Below are 21,240 nucleotides of genomic sequence, written 5' to 3' on the forward strand. Positions count from 1 at the left end.
AATTGCTATTTATATTAGCAAAAAAAAAAAAAGGAAATGTTTGAATGACCACTATATTGGAGAATGATTAAATTATGGTACATTCATATGTAGCTTAGTAAATGTTTTCAAAGAGTGGACTACAGAAAACATTCACGATATAATAAAAAGGAAGATACTGAATCATGTATATAATATGATTTCAGTTATGTTTTTTTTTTTTTAAGAAGACTGAAGATAATAAAAAATATTAGCAGATTGTGGGTAGTTTTAATTTTAATTTTCCTACTTTCTAGGTTTTTTCTGAAGTTTCTACAGTTAGCATGTATTATTTTATAATCTAAAAAACATTCAATACTTTGAAAAAAGGGTAGGTATAGAGAGAAGAAAATGGATTATTTAAAGAGGAAAAAGAGACCTGGAATCACTGCTAGAGGAAATGTGTTAAGGAGTTAATGAAATGTAAATGATTTTTTTTTAAGGCTGAATTTGATGTAATTGTGTAAGCCTCTTTCTATGTCCTCCAGCAGTGCTCCCTGGGCTGGCAGCAAAATTAGGGGAAGTAGCTGTAGTCATCTAGGATTAGTAGTATTTGGCCAAAGGTGAGGGCATTTGTGTTGCTGGTCGATCTCCACAGTGGACATGAAGATGTTTTTAATCATTGTAAAGTTCTAAACAAATACTATTGGTAGTTTTTAATATGTCCTCATGCCCACTGTCCTACTTCAAGCCCTCATTATTCTTACATAAACTTACTGAGAGCTTTTCTTGCCTCCATTCTCTTTCTCAAAATAATTTTTTATACTATTGCCCAGCATTCTTTTTCTGAAGCCCTAGTCAGATCATGTTATTTTTTATTTTCAGAAACTTGTTGGCTCTCCATTGCATTAGAATGTCTGAACTTTTACCCTGGCTGGGTAGCTCAGTTGGTTAGAGCATCATCCTAATATGCCAAGGTTGGGTGTTCAATCCCCAGTCAGGGCACCTGCAAGAATCAACCAATGAATGCATGAATAGCTGGAACAACACGTAAATGTTTCTCTCTCTCTCTCTCTCTCTCTCTCTCTCTCTCTCTCTCTCTCCCCCCCCACCCTCCCTCTCTCTCCCTCTCCCTCCCTCTCCCTCATTCCCCCCCTCATTTCCCCCTCCCTCTCCTTTTCTCCCTTTCTCCCTTCTTCTCTCTCTCTCTAAAATCAATTTATAAAAAAGAATATCTGAACTTTTAAGACACAAATTCAAGGCTCTTTATGATCTGGTCTCAATGTACTTTTCTGCCCTAATCCCCTACAGTATCTCCATATACTTTTCTCACCATCCTCATTTCCTACCTACCCTTTCCGAAATATGCAAGGCTTAGCTAACATTCCATATTTTTTGCTCATGCTAACATCCTCTAAAAATTTAAGGAACAATCTCTGAACTTGATGTTAAATGACTTGTATTTCTGCTTTGGTTCTGCTGTTTGCAGGTGGCCATGTAACCCTTTTTTTTTTTTTCCTTCATTGATTTTAGAGAGAGTGGAAGGAAGAGGGAGAGAGAGACAGAAACATCCATGAGAGAGAACATCAATTGGCTGCCCCCTGCATGCCCCCCACTGGGGGTTGGACCCACAACCTGGGCATGTGCCCTGACCGGGAATCAAACTGGTGACCTTGGTTCATGGGTCAATGCTCAACCACTGAGCCACACCAGCTGGGCCCGTATGACCTTCAATAAGTTATTTTAACCTCTTTTAGCCTCAATTTTTTAAAATCTTTCTATCTTCGTAATGTTAATACCTGCCTCTTAGAGTTGTTAGGATTCATTCAGATTATGCATACAAAAGCGTGTTGTAAACTAAATGCAAGGCACAAAAGAATGGCATTATTATTCACCTACCTCTGTCAGATGCTTTTGACTTCAAATAACAGAACTCCAACTGAAAATGGCTTAAACAATGAGGAAGCGAGTCTGGAGGTAAGGCGGTTCCAGGGGGGCTAATTCAGCACCTCAGTGGTATCATCAAGGACACAGAGTCCTACCATATTTCTGCTTTGCTATTCTTTATCTGTTCTCTTGGGTTGGTTTCCCTACTGGTCCTACGATGATTACTACACTCTTAGATGTCACATGACACAACAATGTTTGGAGGCAGGAAAAAAGAAGGTCTTTTATTTATTTTATTTTATTTTACTTACTTACTTACTTACTTATTTATTTATTTATTTATTTATTGGTGGTACGTGCCCCTAGCAGGAACCAAACCCTGGACTCTGGTCTCCAGGCCGACGCTCAACCTCTGAGCCAAAATGGCCAGGGCAGAAGTTCTCTTTTAATACGCCCTTCTTAAGAATGATTAAATCGTTTTAGAGCCTGCCCCTACTCTCTCCCCAGTAAACTTTTCCTCATGTCTAATGGAAAATTATGTAGCATGTGCCCATGCCTAAACCAGTCATCACTGGGACAGGGAATGAGCTTGTCTTGATTAACTTAGACCGATCAAGATCACCCCCTGGTGCTGGCTCCTACCTCCCCTGAAGTAACAGATGCTCAGAAAAGGACAAAGTAAGGACTCTGTTAGGAAGTGAAAAGATTGAGATAGCACAGTGTTTTTCAGTTAATGATCCTGGTTTGTTATTTGTTAGGTCAAGGAGGTAAAGAGGTGATATATAGCAGGTCCAGCGTAAAGGAGTGTTTGCTGTTGATGGATCAAGATTTCAATCAGGCATCATACAAAATGAGAGAACAGATGGGGTGGGAAGAGTATGAAGCTTTCATTTTGCTAGTTTTAACATTTGTCTATGTCTAAATAGGTATGCAGTGGAGCTGATGAAGATCCCGATGATAAAAATGCACCATTTCGACAACGGCCATTTTGCAAATATAAAGGACATACTGCTGATCTCCTTGATCTTTCATGGTCTAAAGTAGGAAATTTTTATTTGTATTGTGTATTAGTCTGTGTAACTATTACTATAGGATAAAAACATGTTTTATTTATATGATTGTCACACTGTCAAGTGTTTGAATGTTCATATATACTTTGTGGGCGCTATATAATTGAAATTTTTTTAAAAAGACATCGCATTAGGCTCATAAGAAAATGTTCATATAATTTACCAACCTCTATCTGGATCTGTTTATATACCGTACCTTTTCCCTCTTATAATTTTGCAAAGTATCCTCAGCAAAATGGATATGACTTCAACTGCAAAGGTGAAGTCTGATCTATTTAAGACTGCTCTGGGGCTAATCTGTTACGTTTGTGAAATTATTAATTTAGGTTTAACAATTACATTCTAGGAATCTATGATAAATCATAATTTTGTGATTTTTTTCCCTTAGAATACAATTATTTCAGAAGCAGAGAGTCTGTTTTGCCACTGATCAGATATTTTTGAAGTTTTGTGAAAAGTAAAAGAGATATTTTAAATTTGATTTAGGTTCTTTGAAGCAGGAAGCAGTTTTTTAATTTTGCCTGATACCTTTCACTTTCTTTGTATTGAAATTTGTCAGTAATCAGAATCTAAAATATATTAAGAATTTGGGGCAAGGAATAATATTTAAAAGCCTTAAATTGAAAAAAGTCAACTGAGTTAACAAAATACTATGAGGGATACCAGTGATGCCCATATATTTTAACTATATCAGGAGAACCTCATGCACCACAAAGATGTCGCTTGAATATATTGGCAAGTCACGCTTTCTCTGAGCTCCAGCTTTGAAGCACTCCATTTATGAATTGCTGCTCCTATTATACTTGTTTAGATGTCTGGATGTTTTTAATGACCCATCAGTCGTATAATGCCTTTCTCTACATCCTGGAACAAGCTTTGGCCTCACCTTGTAGTCTGGTTTTAAACTGAACCTAATTGTGTCTTTGTACTCCTTTCCTACCCTGTGTAAAATCTGACTGAGTTGTCAGAAGATGGAAATCTAAAATGTCCTTAATCTGATAATCATTCACCTGGAGCAAGAAGTACAAAGCACACAATTGGGAACCTTGCACTCATTTTATTTTGTTAAAGCAAACCAGTATTTTTTTCCCCTGAACTGTCACTCTAACTGGAAGAAACTAGTTCTGCACTGACCACTGTCAGTCAGGGTCCACCAAAGTAACACAACCAAGACAATGTGCATGCATAAGGAGGTTTATTTTAACGAATTGGCTTACACAATAATGAGGGGAGCCAAGTTTGAAATCTATAGGGCAACACCAATCAGAAAGAATATATGTACCCACATGTTCATAGCAGCACTATTTACAATAGCTAAGATTTGAAAAAAGCCCAAATTTCCATCAGTAGATGAATGGATAAAAAAGCTGTGGTACATATACACAATGGAGTACTATGCAGCTGTAAGAAAGAAAGATCTCTTATCCTTTGGGACAACATGGAGGGACCTGGAAAGTATTATCCTAAGTGAAACAAGCCAAGCAGACAAAGACAAATACCACATGATCTCAGTTATTTATGGAATATAATGAACATAACAGTCTGAGGAATAGGGTAGACCCAGAAACATGGAAGTAGGGTACAGACTGACAACCCTCAGAAGTGGGGGTGGTGGGGGGTGGAGGGTGGGAAGAGATAAATCACAGAACTTATATGCATGTTTGCATAACCAATGGACATGGACAACAAAGCCGTGGACTGGGTGGGGGTGGATGGGGAGGAGGGTGTCAGTGGAGTATAAAAGGAGAAACATCTGTAACAAAAATAAAATTTAAAAAATAAATTAAGACTTCTGGTCAAGATGGCAGCATAGGTAAACGCAGTATCTCGTCCTCCCACAACCACATCAAAGTTACAACTAAACTACAGAACAACCATCATTCAAAACCACCTGAAATCAAGCTGAATGGAAGTCCTACAACTACAGAATTAAAGCAGCAGCCACATCCAGACTGGTAGGAGGGGCGGCGGCGCAACGGGCTGGTCCCACACTCAAGTGTGGCGGATAAAAATCAGGAGGCTACCTTGGCTGGGAAGGTCCTTCCTGAGGACTGAGGGGTCCCCGTCCCACACCAGGTGCCCCACTCAGGGTTCCAGTGCCAGGAAGAGAAGTCCCCATAACTTCTGGCTGGAAAAACCAGTGGGAACTGAGGCTCAGGGAAGCTGAAGCGGCTGGAGCCCCAGGCAGCTCCCTAAAGGGCCCGCGCACAGACTTATCGGACTCTCTCCCTCTAAGCTCGGAGGGGAGGCAGCTCGAGGGGCGCCAGAGATATACAGGGAAGAACTGAGTTGTTAGGCACTGGATCGAGGGCTGGAGAGGGGGCTTTCTCTGGGACAAACATGATGTCAGAGGCCTTTGTTCCTTTGGTGAGCCCTTCCCAGGGGCAGCAGACAGTCGCCATATCTGGGACTCCAGCAACCTGGCTCACACTGGTAGCCCCGCCCTGCTGACTCCCTGAGGCCCCGCCCCACCCAACTTTCAGGCCCACCCAAGCTGTTGGCACTTGCTTAACCATAGGATTGGCCTGTCTTGGATCCTGCTTCAGGTTTTCCTAAATTCTTTCAAACGAGCAGCATCTGGTCTCAGCTAGCCCCATACCTCTAGTTAAGTAATACACTGAAACAAACACAGGGAGGCAGCCAAAATGAGGAGACAAAGAAACAGGTCCCAAATGAAAGAACAGAACAAAACCCCAAGAAAAGAACTAAGCGAAATGGAGATAAGCAACCTAACAGATGCTGAGTTCAAAATACTGCTTATAAGGATTCTCAATGAACTTAGTGAGAACCTCAGTGAACTTAGGGAGGGCCTCAAGAGCATAAAAAAGGACCAGTCAGAAATCATGGATACACAGTTAGAATTGAAGGAGGCATTAACTGAAATAAAGAATAATTTACACAGCTTCAATAATAGAGAACATAAATGCAAGGAGCAAACCATCGATTTGAAATATAAGGAAGCAAAAAATGCCCAATCAGAACAGCAAAAAGAAAAAAGAATCCAAAAAAATGAGGATAGTGTAAGGAGCCTCTGGGACACCTTCAAGTGTGCCAACATTCGCATCTTGGGGGTGCCAGAAGGAGAAGAGCGAGAACAAGAAATTGAAAACCTGTTTGAAACAATATTGGCAGAAAACTTTCCTAACTTGGTGAAGAAAACAGACATACAAGTCCAGGAAGCACAGAGAGTCCCAAACAAGATGAACCCCAAGAGGCCCACACCAAGACACATCATCATCAAAATGCAAAAGGTTCAAGACAAAGAGAGAATCTTAAAAGCAGCAAGAAGAAAGCAATTAATTATCTACAAGAGAGTTACCATAAGGCTGTCAGCTGATTTCTCAAAAGAAACTTTGCAGGCCAGAAGGGAGTGGCAAGAAATATTCAGAGTGATGAAAAACAAGAACCTACAACCAAGATTACTCTATCCTGCAAAGCTGTCATTTAGACTCAATGGGCATATAAAAACTTTCCCAGACAAGAAAAAGTTAAAGGAGTTCATCACCACCAAACCATTATTATATGAAATGATGAAGGGTCTTTTTGAAGAAAAAGATAAAATATATGAACAAACAAAATGGTAATGAATACATATCTATCAACAATGGAATCTGCAAACAAAATGAACAGGTAGAACAGAAACATTCTCATAGATACAGAGAACATTTTGTTGGTTGCCAGATGGGAGGGGGATTGGGGGAATGGGTGAAAAAGGTGAAGGGATTAAGAAGTACAAATTCATTGCTAGACTGAAAAACCTCAAAGGGAAAGGGGTTGGGGGGGTGGGAATAAATAAACCAAAGAACTTATATGCATAACCGATGGACACAGACAATAGTGTGGGAAAAGGTGGGAGGGGGGCGGGAGTGGGGAGGAGGGGGCCAATGGGGGAAAAATGTGGAACATCTGTAATACATTTTACATCCAACAATAAAGATTCAAAAAAAAAGAAATTAAAAAAAAAAAAATCTATAGGGCAGGAATCACCCTGGAGTCTTAAGGAAGTATTTCTTCAGGAAACTGGTTTTTATTCTAAAGGACTTCATCTGTCTGTATGTTCTTTTTTTAAACTTTCTTTTTTACTTACCTACTTTATGTACATTTCTAGGTCTTGTTTGCAACAAGATCCTAAGCTCTTTGAAAATAGGGACCAAATCTTATTTTATTGTTGTTTATCCTCAGCATCTAGCATAATTGGTGTTTATAGTGTGTTTTCTTTTTGTTGAAGACTTATTTTGTACCAGGTGACAAGAATTACCTTGTTAATTCTTATAGTGATAGCCCTGTGAGGTAGATAATATTTAATTTTGTAGATTAGAAGATCACAAAACTAGTTATGGTTAGAACTTAGATTTGAATCTAATTTCTTTGACTCCCAACATTATGCTTAGTTTAATAAAAGTATTTAATTTTACTTATTCAATAATTATTTATTGAACAGAAATCTCTGGGCATATTAGAACTAATCTTAACATGTCTTCATCATCTTCACTTCTAGGGATGTCTTCATATTTCTTTCATAATACTTCAAGCAATAGACTTTTGCAAAAATTGAATAAAGTTAGTTTTAATGAACAACAGACCATAGATTTAGTTTTTATATACTTATTATTAACAGGAAATATAACATAAACTGTATATATGTACTCTTTAAAACTTTTCTGGAACTAAGTAGATCTTGAAAATAAAAATTGTTATTAGATTTTTTTAAAGATTAAATTTTTTTTTTCTTTGTTGACTTTAGAGAGAGAGGAAGGGAGAGGGAGAGAAAGATAGAGACATCGATGAGAGAGAACATCAATTGGCCGCCTCCTACATGCCCTGCACTGAGGATTTGGCCCACAACCTGGGCACGTGCCCTGACTGGGAATCGAACCAGCAACTCTTGGTGCATGGGTCGATGCTCAATCACTGAGCCACACCAGCCAGGCAACATTATTTTTATTGATTTATTTTTTTAGAGAGAAGAGGGGAGAGAGAGACAAATATCGATGTGAGAGGGAAACATCAATTAGCTGCCTCCTAATGCCCCCTACTGGGGATTGAGCCCACAACCCAGGCATGAGCCCTGACCAGGAATCATATCCACAACCCTTTGGGGCATGGGACAGTGCCCAATCAACTGAGCCATACAAGCCAGGGCTGTTATTAGATGTTTTAAAATTATTATAAATCTTTCAAAATTCTGGGTGTTTTCTATTTTTTGTTTTGTTTTTTTTATAGTTTAAAACTATTTTTTTTCTTCTGTAAAATTCTGTTTTTTATTGGCAATATATACCATTTATTTAAAACTAGGTAAACTACATAAAATGTATGCCTTATAAACTAGCCCAAATAGCATATATGTATCAATACAGTTAGTTACATGTCCAGATCAATGTTTGTGCTTAGTCTTTCTACATTTAACGATGAAAGATTATTTCATTGCTTTAAGTAAGCAACAAAGCATCTGGTTGTTTTCCATAAAATATGTTCTACTTAAGCACTCTGCAGAATAGTGTAGTGGTTAGAACCTGGACCTAAAGCCAGACTACCCATTCTGCCACTGACAAGCTGTATAGTCTTAGACAAATTATTCAATTTCTTTGCCTCAGTGTTCTCATGTATAAAAGAGGATAATCTACTTACCCCGTAGGGTTGCTGTATAGTGCTAAGAACAATGTTTATCACATTGTAAGTACTCATTAAGTGTCATCAGTACTTCAATTTGCTTAGTACTTTTATGCATACCAAAGAATACTAAGGTCTGATTTTGTTTTGTTTTATTTTTTATTTCTAAATATGTTTTTACTGATATTTTTAGAGAGAGAGGAAAGGGGAGAGAGATCGAAACATCAATGTGAGAGAGATACATCGATTAGCTAGCTGCTTCCTGCACACCCCTTACTGGGGCTCGAGTCTGAAACCTGGGCATGTGCCCTGACTGGGAATGGAACCAGGACCTCTCAGTCCCTGGGATGATGCTGGATCCACTGAGTCATGCTGGCCAGGCTGATTTTGGTTTTCACATTCAGTGTGACTCATAGTTCTCCCCTTAAATAGATTGTGTTTAGAAATTAAAGAGCTTCTGTCAGCTGGAAGCTTTTGAAAGATAAATGTTTGGTTCCTGGGTAATGGGCCATTGTAATGCCTAAATCAGTTATACTAACCTCTTGTAGCTTTGAAAATTCTGTGATGTGTTCTGAGAGATTTGACAATTTCTATTCTCTAATTTTCTTGCCTACAGTGTGACAGGTACACAATAACTTTTCCTTTCCATGCTATATTATAGGGTAATATTTTTAAAGTGATTTTAAGTGACAGTTAGGGAATCCATGTGAATTAAAATTCACCCATATTGTCAATGTGAAAGTAACTAAACTGAAGTGACAATTAAATGAATAGATACCTTATAGTTATAGCTAAGTTTCAATATAATTCCAGAATAGGTAATGTTAAAAAGTCTTAGAATCTAAGAAATATGCTATTTAACTGTTTCAAAGAAAATGGGATCTTCCAAGTAAACTGGATAATATTTTTGATGCTGTGTATAATAATACTAATAACAAAACTATTGTGGTACATATAAACCAAAAGTTCACTTTTATTGTATAAGTAGTTTTTCTCATGGTGATAAAATAATCAATGGAAATTTTTCCGTAGAACTACTTTCTGCTTTCTTCTTCGATGGATAAAACAGTCAGGTTATGGCATATTTCCAGAAGAGAATGCCTTTGCTGTTTTCAGCATATAGATTTTGTCACTGCCATAGCTTTTCATCCAAGAGTAAGTAATTGTTTACCCATTTTTTTTGTTATACTATAAGGAAGGTGAGGGAACCAAGTTTCTCTGGAGGGTAATTGGATTACAGAAAAGCAATTAACAGCCACAAGTTAATTTAGTTTTTTTTTTATTTTGCATTAAAAATGAGAAAGGAAATAAATACGCTGCTAATCTGCATTAGAAAAACTGGAAATATTATATTCTAAATATAACAGTGAAAAGGCATTCCAAATCTTTAATAAGATGCAGGGTATAAATAAAGCATCCTAGTATATATGAGAGGTATTGGAGATGGTAGAAGAAGAAAAGACAGCAGATGGATAAATGAGAAAGGAAAACGTATAGGCAAGAATAGTCCTGGGAGGGTTGGGAAGGAAGGAGGAAGAGCAAAAGGTTGAAAAATGCAAAGTCCAAAATTTGTTACAAGATAATGCTGAATTCCTATTTAATGTCTAGAAGCATTGTTAATCTTGGAATCCCTTCTTACTAGTTTTCTTTTTTCTTTTTGAGAGAGAAAGAGAATTGTGTATTTTAGCTTAGCAGATACAGCACAGTTTTCCAAAACACTCGCACCAATTTGCACTTCCATAAATAGTGTATTAGCCAGTCTTGTGGGGGTTGTAGTAGTAGTTTAAGTGGTATCATTTCCAATATAGAAAATCCTTTAATATCTTTCTTCTGGAAAGAAAGAATTTCATATGATTTCAGCTAAAGGAGAAAAGTTTACTACCTTGGAATTGCAGAATAGAATATGTTCTACCCATATAGGATAGAGCCATCAAACGCATAAGGCTAAATTAGTTTTAGTTCTTTGCAACTACTGTATGTAAGCACAGGGAAGTCACATGTTAATTCTACTTCATTAGGTAGGTTGAAATAAGTGGAGGACTTAAGCTGACCCTTGTTGATGTATGATTACTTTCCCTCTCCTGTGTTGATGTGTGATTATATCTACAATCATGTCCTCATCTCTATAAGTTTAATATCCATTGTCTTTTTTTTACTTTATTTTTCTTGTTGACACTATTAGAGATGTCCCCCATTTCCCCCACCTTTGCCCCCCTCCACCCAGCCCCTGCCCCCACCCCACACCATCACCACACTGTTGTCTTTTTCTTTTTTAATTCTCACCAGAGGATATGCTTTTCATTGATTCTAGATAGAGAGGAAGGGAGAGGGAGATAGAGAGAGAAACATCCATGTGACAGAGAAACATCAATTGGTTACTTCTGTACGCACCCCTACCAGGGATCAAATTCACAACCCAACTATGTGCCCTGACCAAGAATTGAACCTGCAGCCCTTCGATGCTTGGGACGACGATCTAACCAACTGAGCCACACCAGCCAAGGCCAGACTGTTGTCTTTTTTTTTTTCATCCTCATCCAAGGACATTTTTCCATTTTTTGTTCAGATAGAGTGGGAGGAAGAGAGAGAGAGAGAGAGAAACATCGACATAAAAGGAACACATCGAGTGGCTGCCGCCCGCACGACCAACCAGGGCCGGGGACAATCTGCAACCACGGTACATGCCCTTAGCGGAAACTGAACCCGGGTCTCTCTGGACCGCAGCCCGATGCTCTAACCACTGAGCCAAACCAGCCAGGGCCAGACTGTTGTTTTTTTAATGCAATGTTTCAATTATATTCTCATTTCTTCCTCTTTCTCCCCAGATTAAGAGAGAAAGTGACATAGTTTGCTTCCCTCAATATACTTTCCCTCCCTGGGCAAGCTTGTAACATAGGCAGTAATAATTCTGAACCCTTAAAAAACTTGGGTAAGAACTTTTGAAAATTAAAAATGTTAAATATGTGTGAATACCTTATCAGTTTTAACCATCAAGCCTTCGAGGCTTTCTGAATAACACCCCTACCTGTCACCCAAGATTGCAATAAAAGGATGGATTTACTCCTGTCAGCAACTGTGAGAAAAATCCTTTCCTATACCTCTATTTTAACTATAATGTTAAAGTGGAAAGAAATAACTATTAGGTGGTGATAGTTATCTATGTAGTACATTATTATCAAGGTTTCTGTTTAGTCAATAATTCTTCTATACTTTTATTTGATTTTATTTTGGAAACTGAAAAGCCCTATTTCTAAAAAGTCGTGCCCATGGGCTGTATAAAGCCCGTGAAATCAATACCAGCTGACATCACAGGCCTTACCAAATTAGCCTGATCAAATATAGCAGGCTAATTTTTAAGTTGATAATTTTCTATGGCCCATGATTGATGCTATAAATATCTAAATGGCTCTTGGCAGAAAAAAAGGTTCCACACCCCTGTGAGTGAAGGCTGTCTTGTGCACTCGAGGATGTTTAGCAGCATTCCTGGCCTCCACCAACTAGATGTCAGTAGCACCCCACCCCCACTTGTGACCATCAAAAGTGTCTTCAGCCCAGGCCAGTGTGGCTTAGTTGGTTGAGTGTCATCTGGTGCACTGGAGGGCCTCTGGTTTGATTTCCGGTCAGGACACATGCCCAGGGTACAGGCTCAATACCCGGTTGGGGTGCATTTAGGAGGCACTGATTGATGCTTTTCTTTCTCCTTTTCTCTCTAAAATCAAGAAAAACATATTTTAAAAATATGTCTTCAGACATTGCTAGATGTTCCCTATGGGGACAAATTGTTCCAGTTGAGAACCCCCCTGGATTGAAATTGAGAATTTGATTAGTGAAGTGATTCTCTGCTGACATGGTGTCAGAGTGTCAATAATTGGGTGGTTCTGTGGGCTAACTGGCATTACTCCTTTGTCCAGCTGTTAATATATGTCCCAGAGAAGGCTATGGGCAAATGTATCATTTTAAGATAGTTTTTCCCAAAGCATGTTTCTTGAAGTTACTAACCCTGCTAAATGTTCCTACCCTGACCCCCACCAACTCTCTACAAAAACAAGTTCATGGTTCGCCCTGGCCAGTTTGGCTCAAAGGTTAGAGCATTGGCCTGCAGACCAAAGGATCACGGGTTTGATTCTGGTCAAGGGTATGTACGTGGGTTGCAGGTTCAATCCCCAGGCCTAGTCAGGTATGTCTCTCTCACATTGATGTTTCTCTCTCTTTCTCCCTCCCACCCTTCCACTCTCACTAAAAAAACTCAATGAAAAAATATCCTCGGGTAAGGATTAACCAAATAAAAAAAAGTTCTTGATTAAATAAGCTGGAAAATGCTACCTACTTTATCCATCTTTTGGAACTCAATATCTTGTTTAATTTTCTGTAACCCAGAATTTTTTTTTATCCTCATCTGAGGACATTTTTGCATCCATCTTCAGATGTGGGGTGCATCAATGTGAGAGGGACACATCGACCAGCTGCCACCTACACAATCCCAACTGGGGCCAGGGACAAACTGCAACCAAGGCACATGCCCTTAGCGGGAACCGAACCTGGGACCTGCTCTAACCGCTGAGCCAAACCAGCCCGGGCTTATAACCCAGAATTTTTCAAACACGATCACAGAAACCTCCTACAAAATATACATTTCAATATATTATCCATTAACATCCATACTTTGATAAAAGCAGTTTAAGGATATGATAAAATGATCACAATGCCATTTCTTCAACATGAATGCTATATTTTTGCTTTTTGAGAGAGAGAGACATCAGTGTGAGAGAAAAACATGGATTGGTTGCCTCCCAAATGCGCCCTAACTGGGGATCGAACCTGCAGTCTGGGTATGTGCTCTGACTGGGAATCAAACTTGAAACCTTTTGGTGTAGGGGATGACACTCCAACCAACTGAGCCACACTGTCCAGGGCAATACTATGTTTTCTAATTGTTATTTTTAGTGAATAAAGTAATGCTTTCTTGAAGAATACTTTAATACTTTTCAAATGAGATCTACATATTTTAAACATTTCTAATAGAGCTAATGTATTGATTTCCTAATGAGTTTTTTCTTGATGTGGTAAAATGAAAGCTTTTTAAACTTTTGTCACATTTTTAGGATGACCGGTATTTTCTAAGTGGGTCATTGGATGGAAAGCTTCGCCTTTGGAACATACCTGACAAAAAAGTAGCTTTGTGGAATGAAGTAGATGGTCAAACAAAATTGATCACAGCTGCAAATTTCTGTCAAAATGGCAAATATGCAGTGATTGGGACATATGATGGCAGGTGCATTTTCTATGATACAGAGGTAAATGACTCTCTTGTGTAAATTATGTAATTGAATAGTTAGGAAAGCACTTGTGGTTTTGAATAACTTATATCCTCTCTGCACTTTAACTGCCTTATCTGTAAATTGGGGCAATTATTATGATGTCTGTCTGTGAGTTGGATCAGATGACCTTTGAGGTTCCTTCTAATTCTGATCTTTTAAATTTGTGATTTCTTTTTAGCATTTGAAATACCACACGCAAATACATGTTCGATCTACCAGGGGACGCAACAAGGTTGGAAGAAAAATTACTGGCATTGAGCCTTTACCGGGAGAAAATAAGGTACTAAGTATTCAGAATTCTCTGTCTATATATAGACTCCTGAAAGTTAGTTCTTAATATCTTGGCTAAGAATATATTCCCTTTCCTATGGAATACTACTTTTTCTAGTTTTGAAGTATGTTCTGTATGTGTATACACCTTTTATGATTATAGCTTAACTTAGATTAAAAGATTGTATATTTAACTTTTCCCTTGATTTATTTTTAGATACTGGTAACCTCAAATGACTCCAGAATCAGACTCTATGATCTCAGAGATTTGTCACTTTCCATGAAGTATAAGGGTTATGTCAATAGCAGCAGCCAGATCAAAGCAAGTTTCAGGTAAGTTGGCAATGAGAAATTTCCAAAGGAGACCAGAACATTTCTCCTGTGTTCCTGCTTTCCATTGATCTACTAGAACTTATGTCTATATGATGTTTTCAGTTTCTTTGCACTTTTATATCTGGTATCTCATGTTATCATCATGCAGTACTTACCTTATCCACCTATATGGTAGATAGAGTTAGCATTGCCCCTATTCTACAGATGAAGAAACCAAGACCCAGAAAAATAAGTAACTTGCCTAAAATCACATTGGTTGGTGCAGAGCCAAGATTAGAAAACTCTCAGCTCCAGAATGTGTGCTTTTGTACTTTTACGTAAGGTTTTTGTTAGAGGCAGTTTTATTACCCACCCCACTCATGGTCTTGATCCTTTCAAGTACACAAGCTAATAAAGCTTTCAGCACCTTATTTACAACTTTACATATCATTATTTGAACTCCTAGAGGTCTAGAGGCTCTCCTGAACTACCTGCCTCTTCTTATAATCCTCTTTTTTTTTTTTACGTTTTTATTTAATTAAGTTATATATTTTTATTACAGATGTTTCTCCTTTTTGCCCCACTGATTCCGCCCTCCCTCTCCCTCCCCGCCCTGTCCCCAGCTTTGTTGTCCATGTCCCTTGTTCATGCATACATGCATATAAGTTCTGTGGTTTATCTCTCCCCCACCACCCCCTCTTCTGGGGATTGTCAGTCTTTACCCCACTTCCACGTCTATGGGACTACCCCATTCCTCAGACTGTTATGTTCATTATATTACAAAAATAAGTGAGATCATATGATACTTGTCTTTCTCTGTTTGGCTTATTTCACTTAGGATAATACTTTCCAGGTCAGTCCATGTCGTCTCAAAGGATAAGAGATCCTTTTTTCTTACACCTGCATAGTACTCCATTGTGTATATGTACCACAGCTTTTTTATCCATTCGTCTACTGATGGACATTTGGACTGTTTCCAGATCTTAGCTATTGTAAATAGTGCTGCTACAAACATGGGGGTACATATATTCTTTCTGATTGGTGTTACAGGCTTCTTAGGGTATATTCCTAGAAGTGGGATCACTGGGTCAAATGGAAGTTCAATTTTTAATTTTTTGAGGTAACATCATACTGCTTTCTATAGTGGCTGCACCAGTCTGCATTCCCACCAGCAGTGTACTAGAGTCCCCTTTTCTCCACACCCTCGCCAACACTTGTTTGATGATTTGTTGATGGTGACCATTCTGACAGGTGTGAGGTGATACCTCATTGTTGTTTTAATTTGCATCTCTCTGATGATTAGTGATGTTGATCATTTCTTCATATGTCTCTTAGCCATTTGTATGTCCTGTTTGGAGAGGTGTCTATTCAGCTCCTCTGCCCATTTATTAATTGGGTTTGTTGTTTTCCTTTTGATCAGTTGTATGAGCAATCTATATATATTGGAAATTAACACTTTATCTGATGGATCATTGGCAATTATGCTCTCCCATACAGTGGGTAGCCTTTCCATTTTGATTTTATCTTTTGCTGTGCAGAAGCTTTTGAGTTTGATGTAGTCCCATGTGTTCATTTTCTCCTTTGTTTCTATTGCCTTAGGGGATGTATCAGTGAAAATTCTGCTGCATATGATGTCTGAAATTTTGTTGCCTACAGTTTCTTCTAGGATTTTTATGGATCCATGAGTCACATTTAAGTCTTTTATCCATTTTGAGTTTATTCTTCTGTATGGTGTAAGTTGATGGTCTAGTTTCATTTTTTTGCATGTAGCTGTCCAATTTTCCCCACACCATATATTAAAGACGCTGTCTTTTCTCCACTGTATCTTCTTGCCACCTTTGTCAAATATTAATTGAGCATATTGCCTTGGGTCCATTTATGGGTTCTCTGTTCTGTTCCACTGGTCTATATGTCTGTTCTTGTGCCAGTACCAGGCTGTTTTGATTACAGTGGCTTTTTAGTATAACCAGAAATCTGGTAATGTGATCCTTCCAAATTTGTTCTTCTTTTTCAAGATTGCTGTGGCTATTCGAGGTCTTTTTTGGTTTCATATGAACTTTTGAAGTGTTTGTTCTAGTTCTGTGAAGTATGTCGTTGGTATTTTGATGGGGATTGCATTGAATCTATACATTGCTTTGGGTAGTATGGACATTTTAATGATGTTAATTCTTCCAATCCATGAACAGGGTATGTGCTTCCACTTTTTTATATCTTCCTCTATTTCTTTTTTCAATGACCTGAATTTTTCTGCGAATAGGTCCTTTATTTCTTTGGTTAAGTTTATTCCTAGGTATCTTAATATTTTTGCCACAATGGTAAATGGGATTGTTTTCTTAGTTTCTCTTTCTGTGAGTACATCATTGGTATATAAGAATGCCATCGATTTATTGACGTTAATTTTGTATCCTGTTACTTTCCCAAATTCATTTACCAAGTCTAGTAAATTTTTGATTGAGTCTTTGGGGTTTTCTACATATAGTATCATGTCATCTGCGAATAATGACAGTTTCACTTCCTCCTTTCCAACTTGGATCCTTTTTATTTTTTCTTCCTATCTGATTGCTGTGGCTAAAATTCCCAGTATTATGTTAAATAAGAGAGGCGAGCCCTGGCCGGTTTGGCTCAGCGGTTAGAGCGTCGGCCTGCACTCCAGAGAGACTTGGGTTTGGTTCCCGCAAGGGTTCGTACCTTGGTTGCAGTTTGTCCCTAGCCCTGGTTAGTCGTGCGGGTGGCAGCCACTTGATGTGTCCCTTTCACGTTGATGTTTCTCTCTCTCTCTCTTCCTCTCTTTCCCTCCCACTCTGTCTGAACAAAAAATAGAAAAATGTCCTCGGGTGAGGATAAATAAATACATAAATAAGAGTGGCGAAAGTGGGCATCCCTGTCTTGTTCCTGTTGTTGCGGGAAATGCCTTTACTTTTTGCCCATTGAGTATGATGTGGCTGTAGGTCTTTCATATATGGCCTTTATTATGTCAAGATATGCTCCCTCTATTCCCACATTGCTGAGCGTTCTTATCAGAAATGGATGTTCGAGTCTGTCAAAGGCTTTTTCGGCATCTATTGATATGATCATGTGGTTTTTATTCTTCATTTTATTTATGTGGTGTATCACATTTATTGATTTGCAAATATTGTACCAGCCTTGCATCCCTGGGATGAATCCCACTTGGTCATGATGAATAATTTTTTTATGTATTGCTGGATCCAATTTGCTAGTATTTTGTTCAGGATTTTGGCGTCTATGTTCATCAGGGATATTGGCCTGTAGTTTTCTTTCTTTGTAGTGTCTTTTTCTGGTTTTGGAATAAGAATTATGCTGCCTTCATAAAAGGAGTTTGGAAGTCTTCCTTCTTCTTGAATTTTTTAAAATAGTTTGAATAGAATGGTGTTAGTTCTTCTTTGAATGTTCTGTAAAACTCCCCCGTGAAGCCATCCGGGCCCAGGCTTTTGATTGCTGGGAGAGTCTTGTTTATATCTTCAATTTCTTTAGTTGTTATTGGTCTGTTCAAGTTTTCTCTCTCTCCCTGGTCAAGTTTTGGGAGACTATGTATTTCTAGAAATTTGTCCATTTCGTTTAGATTGTCGAATTTGTTGCCATATAATTGTTCATAGTAGTTGTTAATGATCTTTTGTATTTCTGTGGTGTCAGTTGTTACTTCTGCTCTTTCATTTCTGATTTTGTGTATTTGGGTTCTCTCTATTTGTTTCTTGGTGAGTCTAGCTAAGGGTCCATCAATCTTCTTTATCTTTTCAAAACACCAGCTCTTTGTTTCATTGATCCATTGAATTATTATTATTTTTTTTGGACTCTATGTCATTTATTTTTGCTCCAATCTGTACTATTTCCTTCCTTCTACTTGCTCTGGGGTTTTCTTTTTGTTTGCTCTCTAGTTTTTTAAGTTGTGAGGTTAGATAGTCTATTAGAGATTTTTCTTGTTTCTTGAGGTAGGCCTGTAGTGCTATGAACTTCCCTCTCAGAACTGCTTTCGCTGCATCCCATAGATTTTGTGATGTTGTATGTTCATTTTCATTGGTTTCCAGGAAGTTTTTAATTTCTTCCTTGATCTCCTCGGTAACCCATTCATTGTTTAATAACGTGCTATTTAGCCTCCATGTGTTCAAATGCCTTTGCATGTTTTTCTTGCAAATGATTTCTAGTTTCATGCCATTGTGATCTGAGAAGTTGCTTGATATGATTTCAATCTTCTTGAACTTGTAGAGATTTAGTTTGTGTCCTATCATGTAGTCTATCTTTGAGAATGTCCCATGTGCACTTGAGAAGAATATGAATTCTGGAGTTTTGGGGTGTAATTCTCTGTAGATATTTATTAAATCCATTTGGTCTAGTGCTTCATTTAGAGTCTCTATTTCCTTGCTAATTTTTTGTCTAGAGTATCTATCCAGTGATGTCAGCGGGGTGTTGAAGTCCCCTGCTATGATTGTATTGCTATCGATTTCTCCTTTGAAATCTTCCAGAAGATATTTAATATATTTTGGTGCTCCTATATTAGGTGCATACATGTTTGTCCAGGTTATATCTTCGTGTTGGATAGATCCTTTCAATATTATGTAGTGGCCTTCTTTGTCTCTAGTTATGGTCTTCATTTTGAAATCTATTTGATCAGATATGAGTATTGCTACCCCAGCTTTGTTTTGCTTTCCGTTTGCTTGGAAAATTTTTTTCCATCCCTTCACTTTCAACCTATGTGTGTCTTTTGTTGTGAGGCGTGTCTCTTGTAAACAACTTATAGATGAGTTATGCTTTCTTATCCAATCAGCTACTCTGTGTCTTTTTATCGGAGCATTCAATCCATTTACATTTACGGTGATTATTGATATGTATTTATTTATTGCCATTTTTGTTTAGTGTGGTTCTATTTTTCTTCCTATTTCTCCTGCTAATCACAGCAGTCCTTTTAACATTTCTTGCAGTGCTGGTTTGGTGCTAATGTATTCCCTTAGTCTTTTTTTGTCTGGGAAGGTCTTTATTTCACCTTCTATTTTGAATGATAGCCTTGCTGGGTAGAGTAGTCTTGGATTCAGATCCTTGTTTTTTATGACCTTGATTACCTCATGCCATTCCCTTTTGGTCTGTAGTGTTTCTGTTGACAAGTCAGCCGAGAGCCTTATGGGGTTTCCTTTGTAGGTAACCTGTTGCTTATCTCTTGCTGCTTTTTGGATTCTCTGTCTTTAATTTTTGGCATTTTGATTACTATGTGTCTTGGTGTGGGCCTGTTTGGGTTCTTCTTACTTGGGGCTCTATGTGCTTCTTGAATGTGAATGTCTTCTTCTTTCACCAAATTAGGAAAGTTTTCTGTCACTATTTCTTCAAATATATTCTCTAACACTTGCTCATTTTCTTCTTCCTCAGGGACTCCTATGATGCAAATGTTATTACGTTTCCAGTTGTCCCACAGTTCTCTTAAGCTGTCTTCCTGTTTTTTAATTGTTCTTTCCTTTTGGTTTTCTGATTGGTTGATTTTTTTTTCTACCCTATCTTCTAATTCACTGATCCGGTCCTCAGCTTCCTCTACTCTGCTGTTTAGACTTTCCAATGTGTTCTTTATTTCTGATATGTTAGTCCTTTTCTTATCTGTTCTCCTTTCTTCTGTAATTACCAGGTACAGTAGTCCCCCCTTTATCTATGGTTTTGCTTTCCTCGGGTTCAATTATACATGATGAACCATGGTCCAAAAATATTAAATGGAAAATTACAGAAATAAACAATTCATAAGTTTTAAGTTGCTCACCATTCAGGGTAGCATGATAAGATCTTGTGCTGTGCCACCCAGGATATGAATCATTTCTTTGTTCAGTATATCCATGCTGTGTACACTACAATAAGATTTCGAGAGAGAAAGCACATTCACATAGCTTTTATTACAGTACATTGTTATAGTTCTATTTTAGTATTGTTGTTTATCTTGTACTATGCTTCATTTATAAATTAAACTTTATCGTAGGTATGTATAGTCATGCATTGCATAACAATGGAGATACCTTCTAAGATATGTATTGTTAGTCATTTTCTTTGTGGAACATCATAGAGTACACTTACATAAATCTAGATGATATAGCCCACTACACAACTAGGCCATATGATATAGCCTATTGCCTCTAGGCTACCAACCTGTACAGCAAGTTACTGTACTAGATACTGTAAGCAATTGTAACACAATGATAAGTGTTTCTATGTCTAAACATAGAAATGGTACAGTGAAATATGATGTAAAAGACTTAAAAATGGTACACCTGCACAGACACTTACCATGAATGAAGATTGCATGACTGAATGTTGCTCTGGATGAGTGAGTGGTGGTGAGTGAATGTGAAGGCCTAGGACATTACCGTACTCTATTGTAGACTTTATAAACACTGCACACTTAGGCTACACTAAATTTATAAAACATGAGATTAAGCACACAAGAAAATGATTCAATCAAGAGATGTAGTAAACTCAAGATATAAGAAACTGCTGGCAATATAACATGATATATGTTTCACAGAGAACTTTTTTTTTTTTTTTATCCTCACCCGAGGACATTTTTCCATTTTTTGTTCAGGTAGAGTGGGAGGGAGAGAGAGGAAGAGAGAGAGAGAGAGAGAGAAAAACATCGATGTGAAAGGAACACATCAAGTGGCTGCCACCCACACAACCGACCAGGGCCGGGGACAAACTGCAACTGAGGTACGCGCCCCTAGGGGGAACCGAACCCAGATCTCTCAGGACCGCAGGCCGATGCTCCCACCGCTGAGCCAAACCGGCCAGGGCACAGAGAACTTTTTTATAAGTAAAAAAATTACACTCTAAAA

General features: G+C 38.1%; 1 protein-coding gene across 1 annotated transcript in view; it reads left to right on the forward strand.

Annotated features, from left to right (window-relative positions):
• The window catches only part of WDR44 (WD repeat domain 44), a 121,596-nt gene that overhangs the window by 94,804 nt on the left and 5,552 nt on the right, over window positions 1-21,240 (forward strand). The window contains exons 13-17 of the mRNA XM_036270799.1: window positions 2,772-2,885; window positions 9,558-9,680; window positions 13,628-13,819; window positions 14,022-14,123; window positions 14,331-14,446. Coding sequence (XP_036126692.1) covers window positions 2,772-2,885; window positions 9,558-9,680; window positions 13,628-13,819; window positions 14,022-14,123; window positions 14,331-14,446 — 647 coding nt within the window. The remainder of the gene's footprint in view (window positions 1-2,771; window positions 2,886-9,557; window positions 9,681-13,627; window positions 13,820-14,021; window positions 14,124-14,330; window positions 14,447-21,240) is intronic.

Source organism: Molossus molossus, unplaced genomic scaffold, assembly GCF_014108415.1.
Source record: "Molossus molossus isolate mMolMol1 unplaced genomic scaffold, mMolMol1.p scaffold_m16_p_2, whole genome shotgun sequence".
In the NCBI taxonomy this organism is placed as follows: Eukaryota; Metazoa; Chordata; class Mammalia; order Chiroptera; family Molossidae; genus Molossus; species Molossus molossus.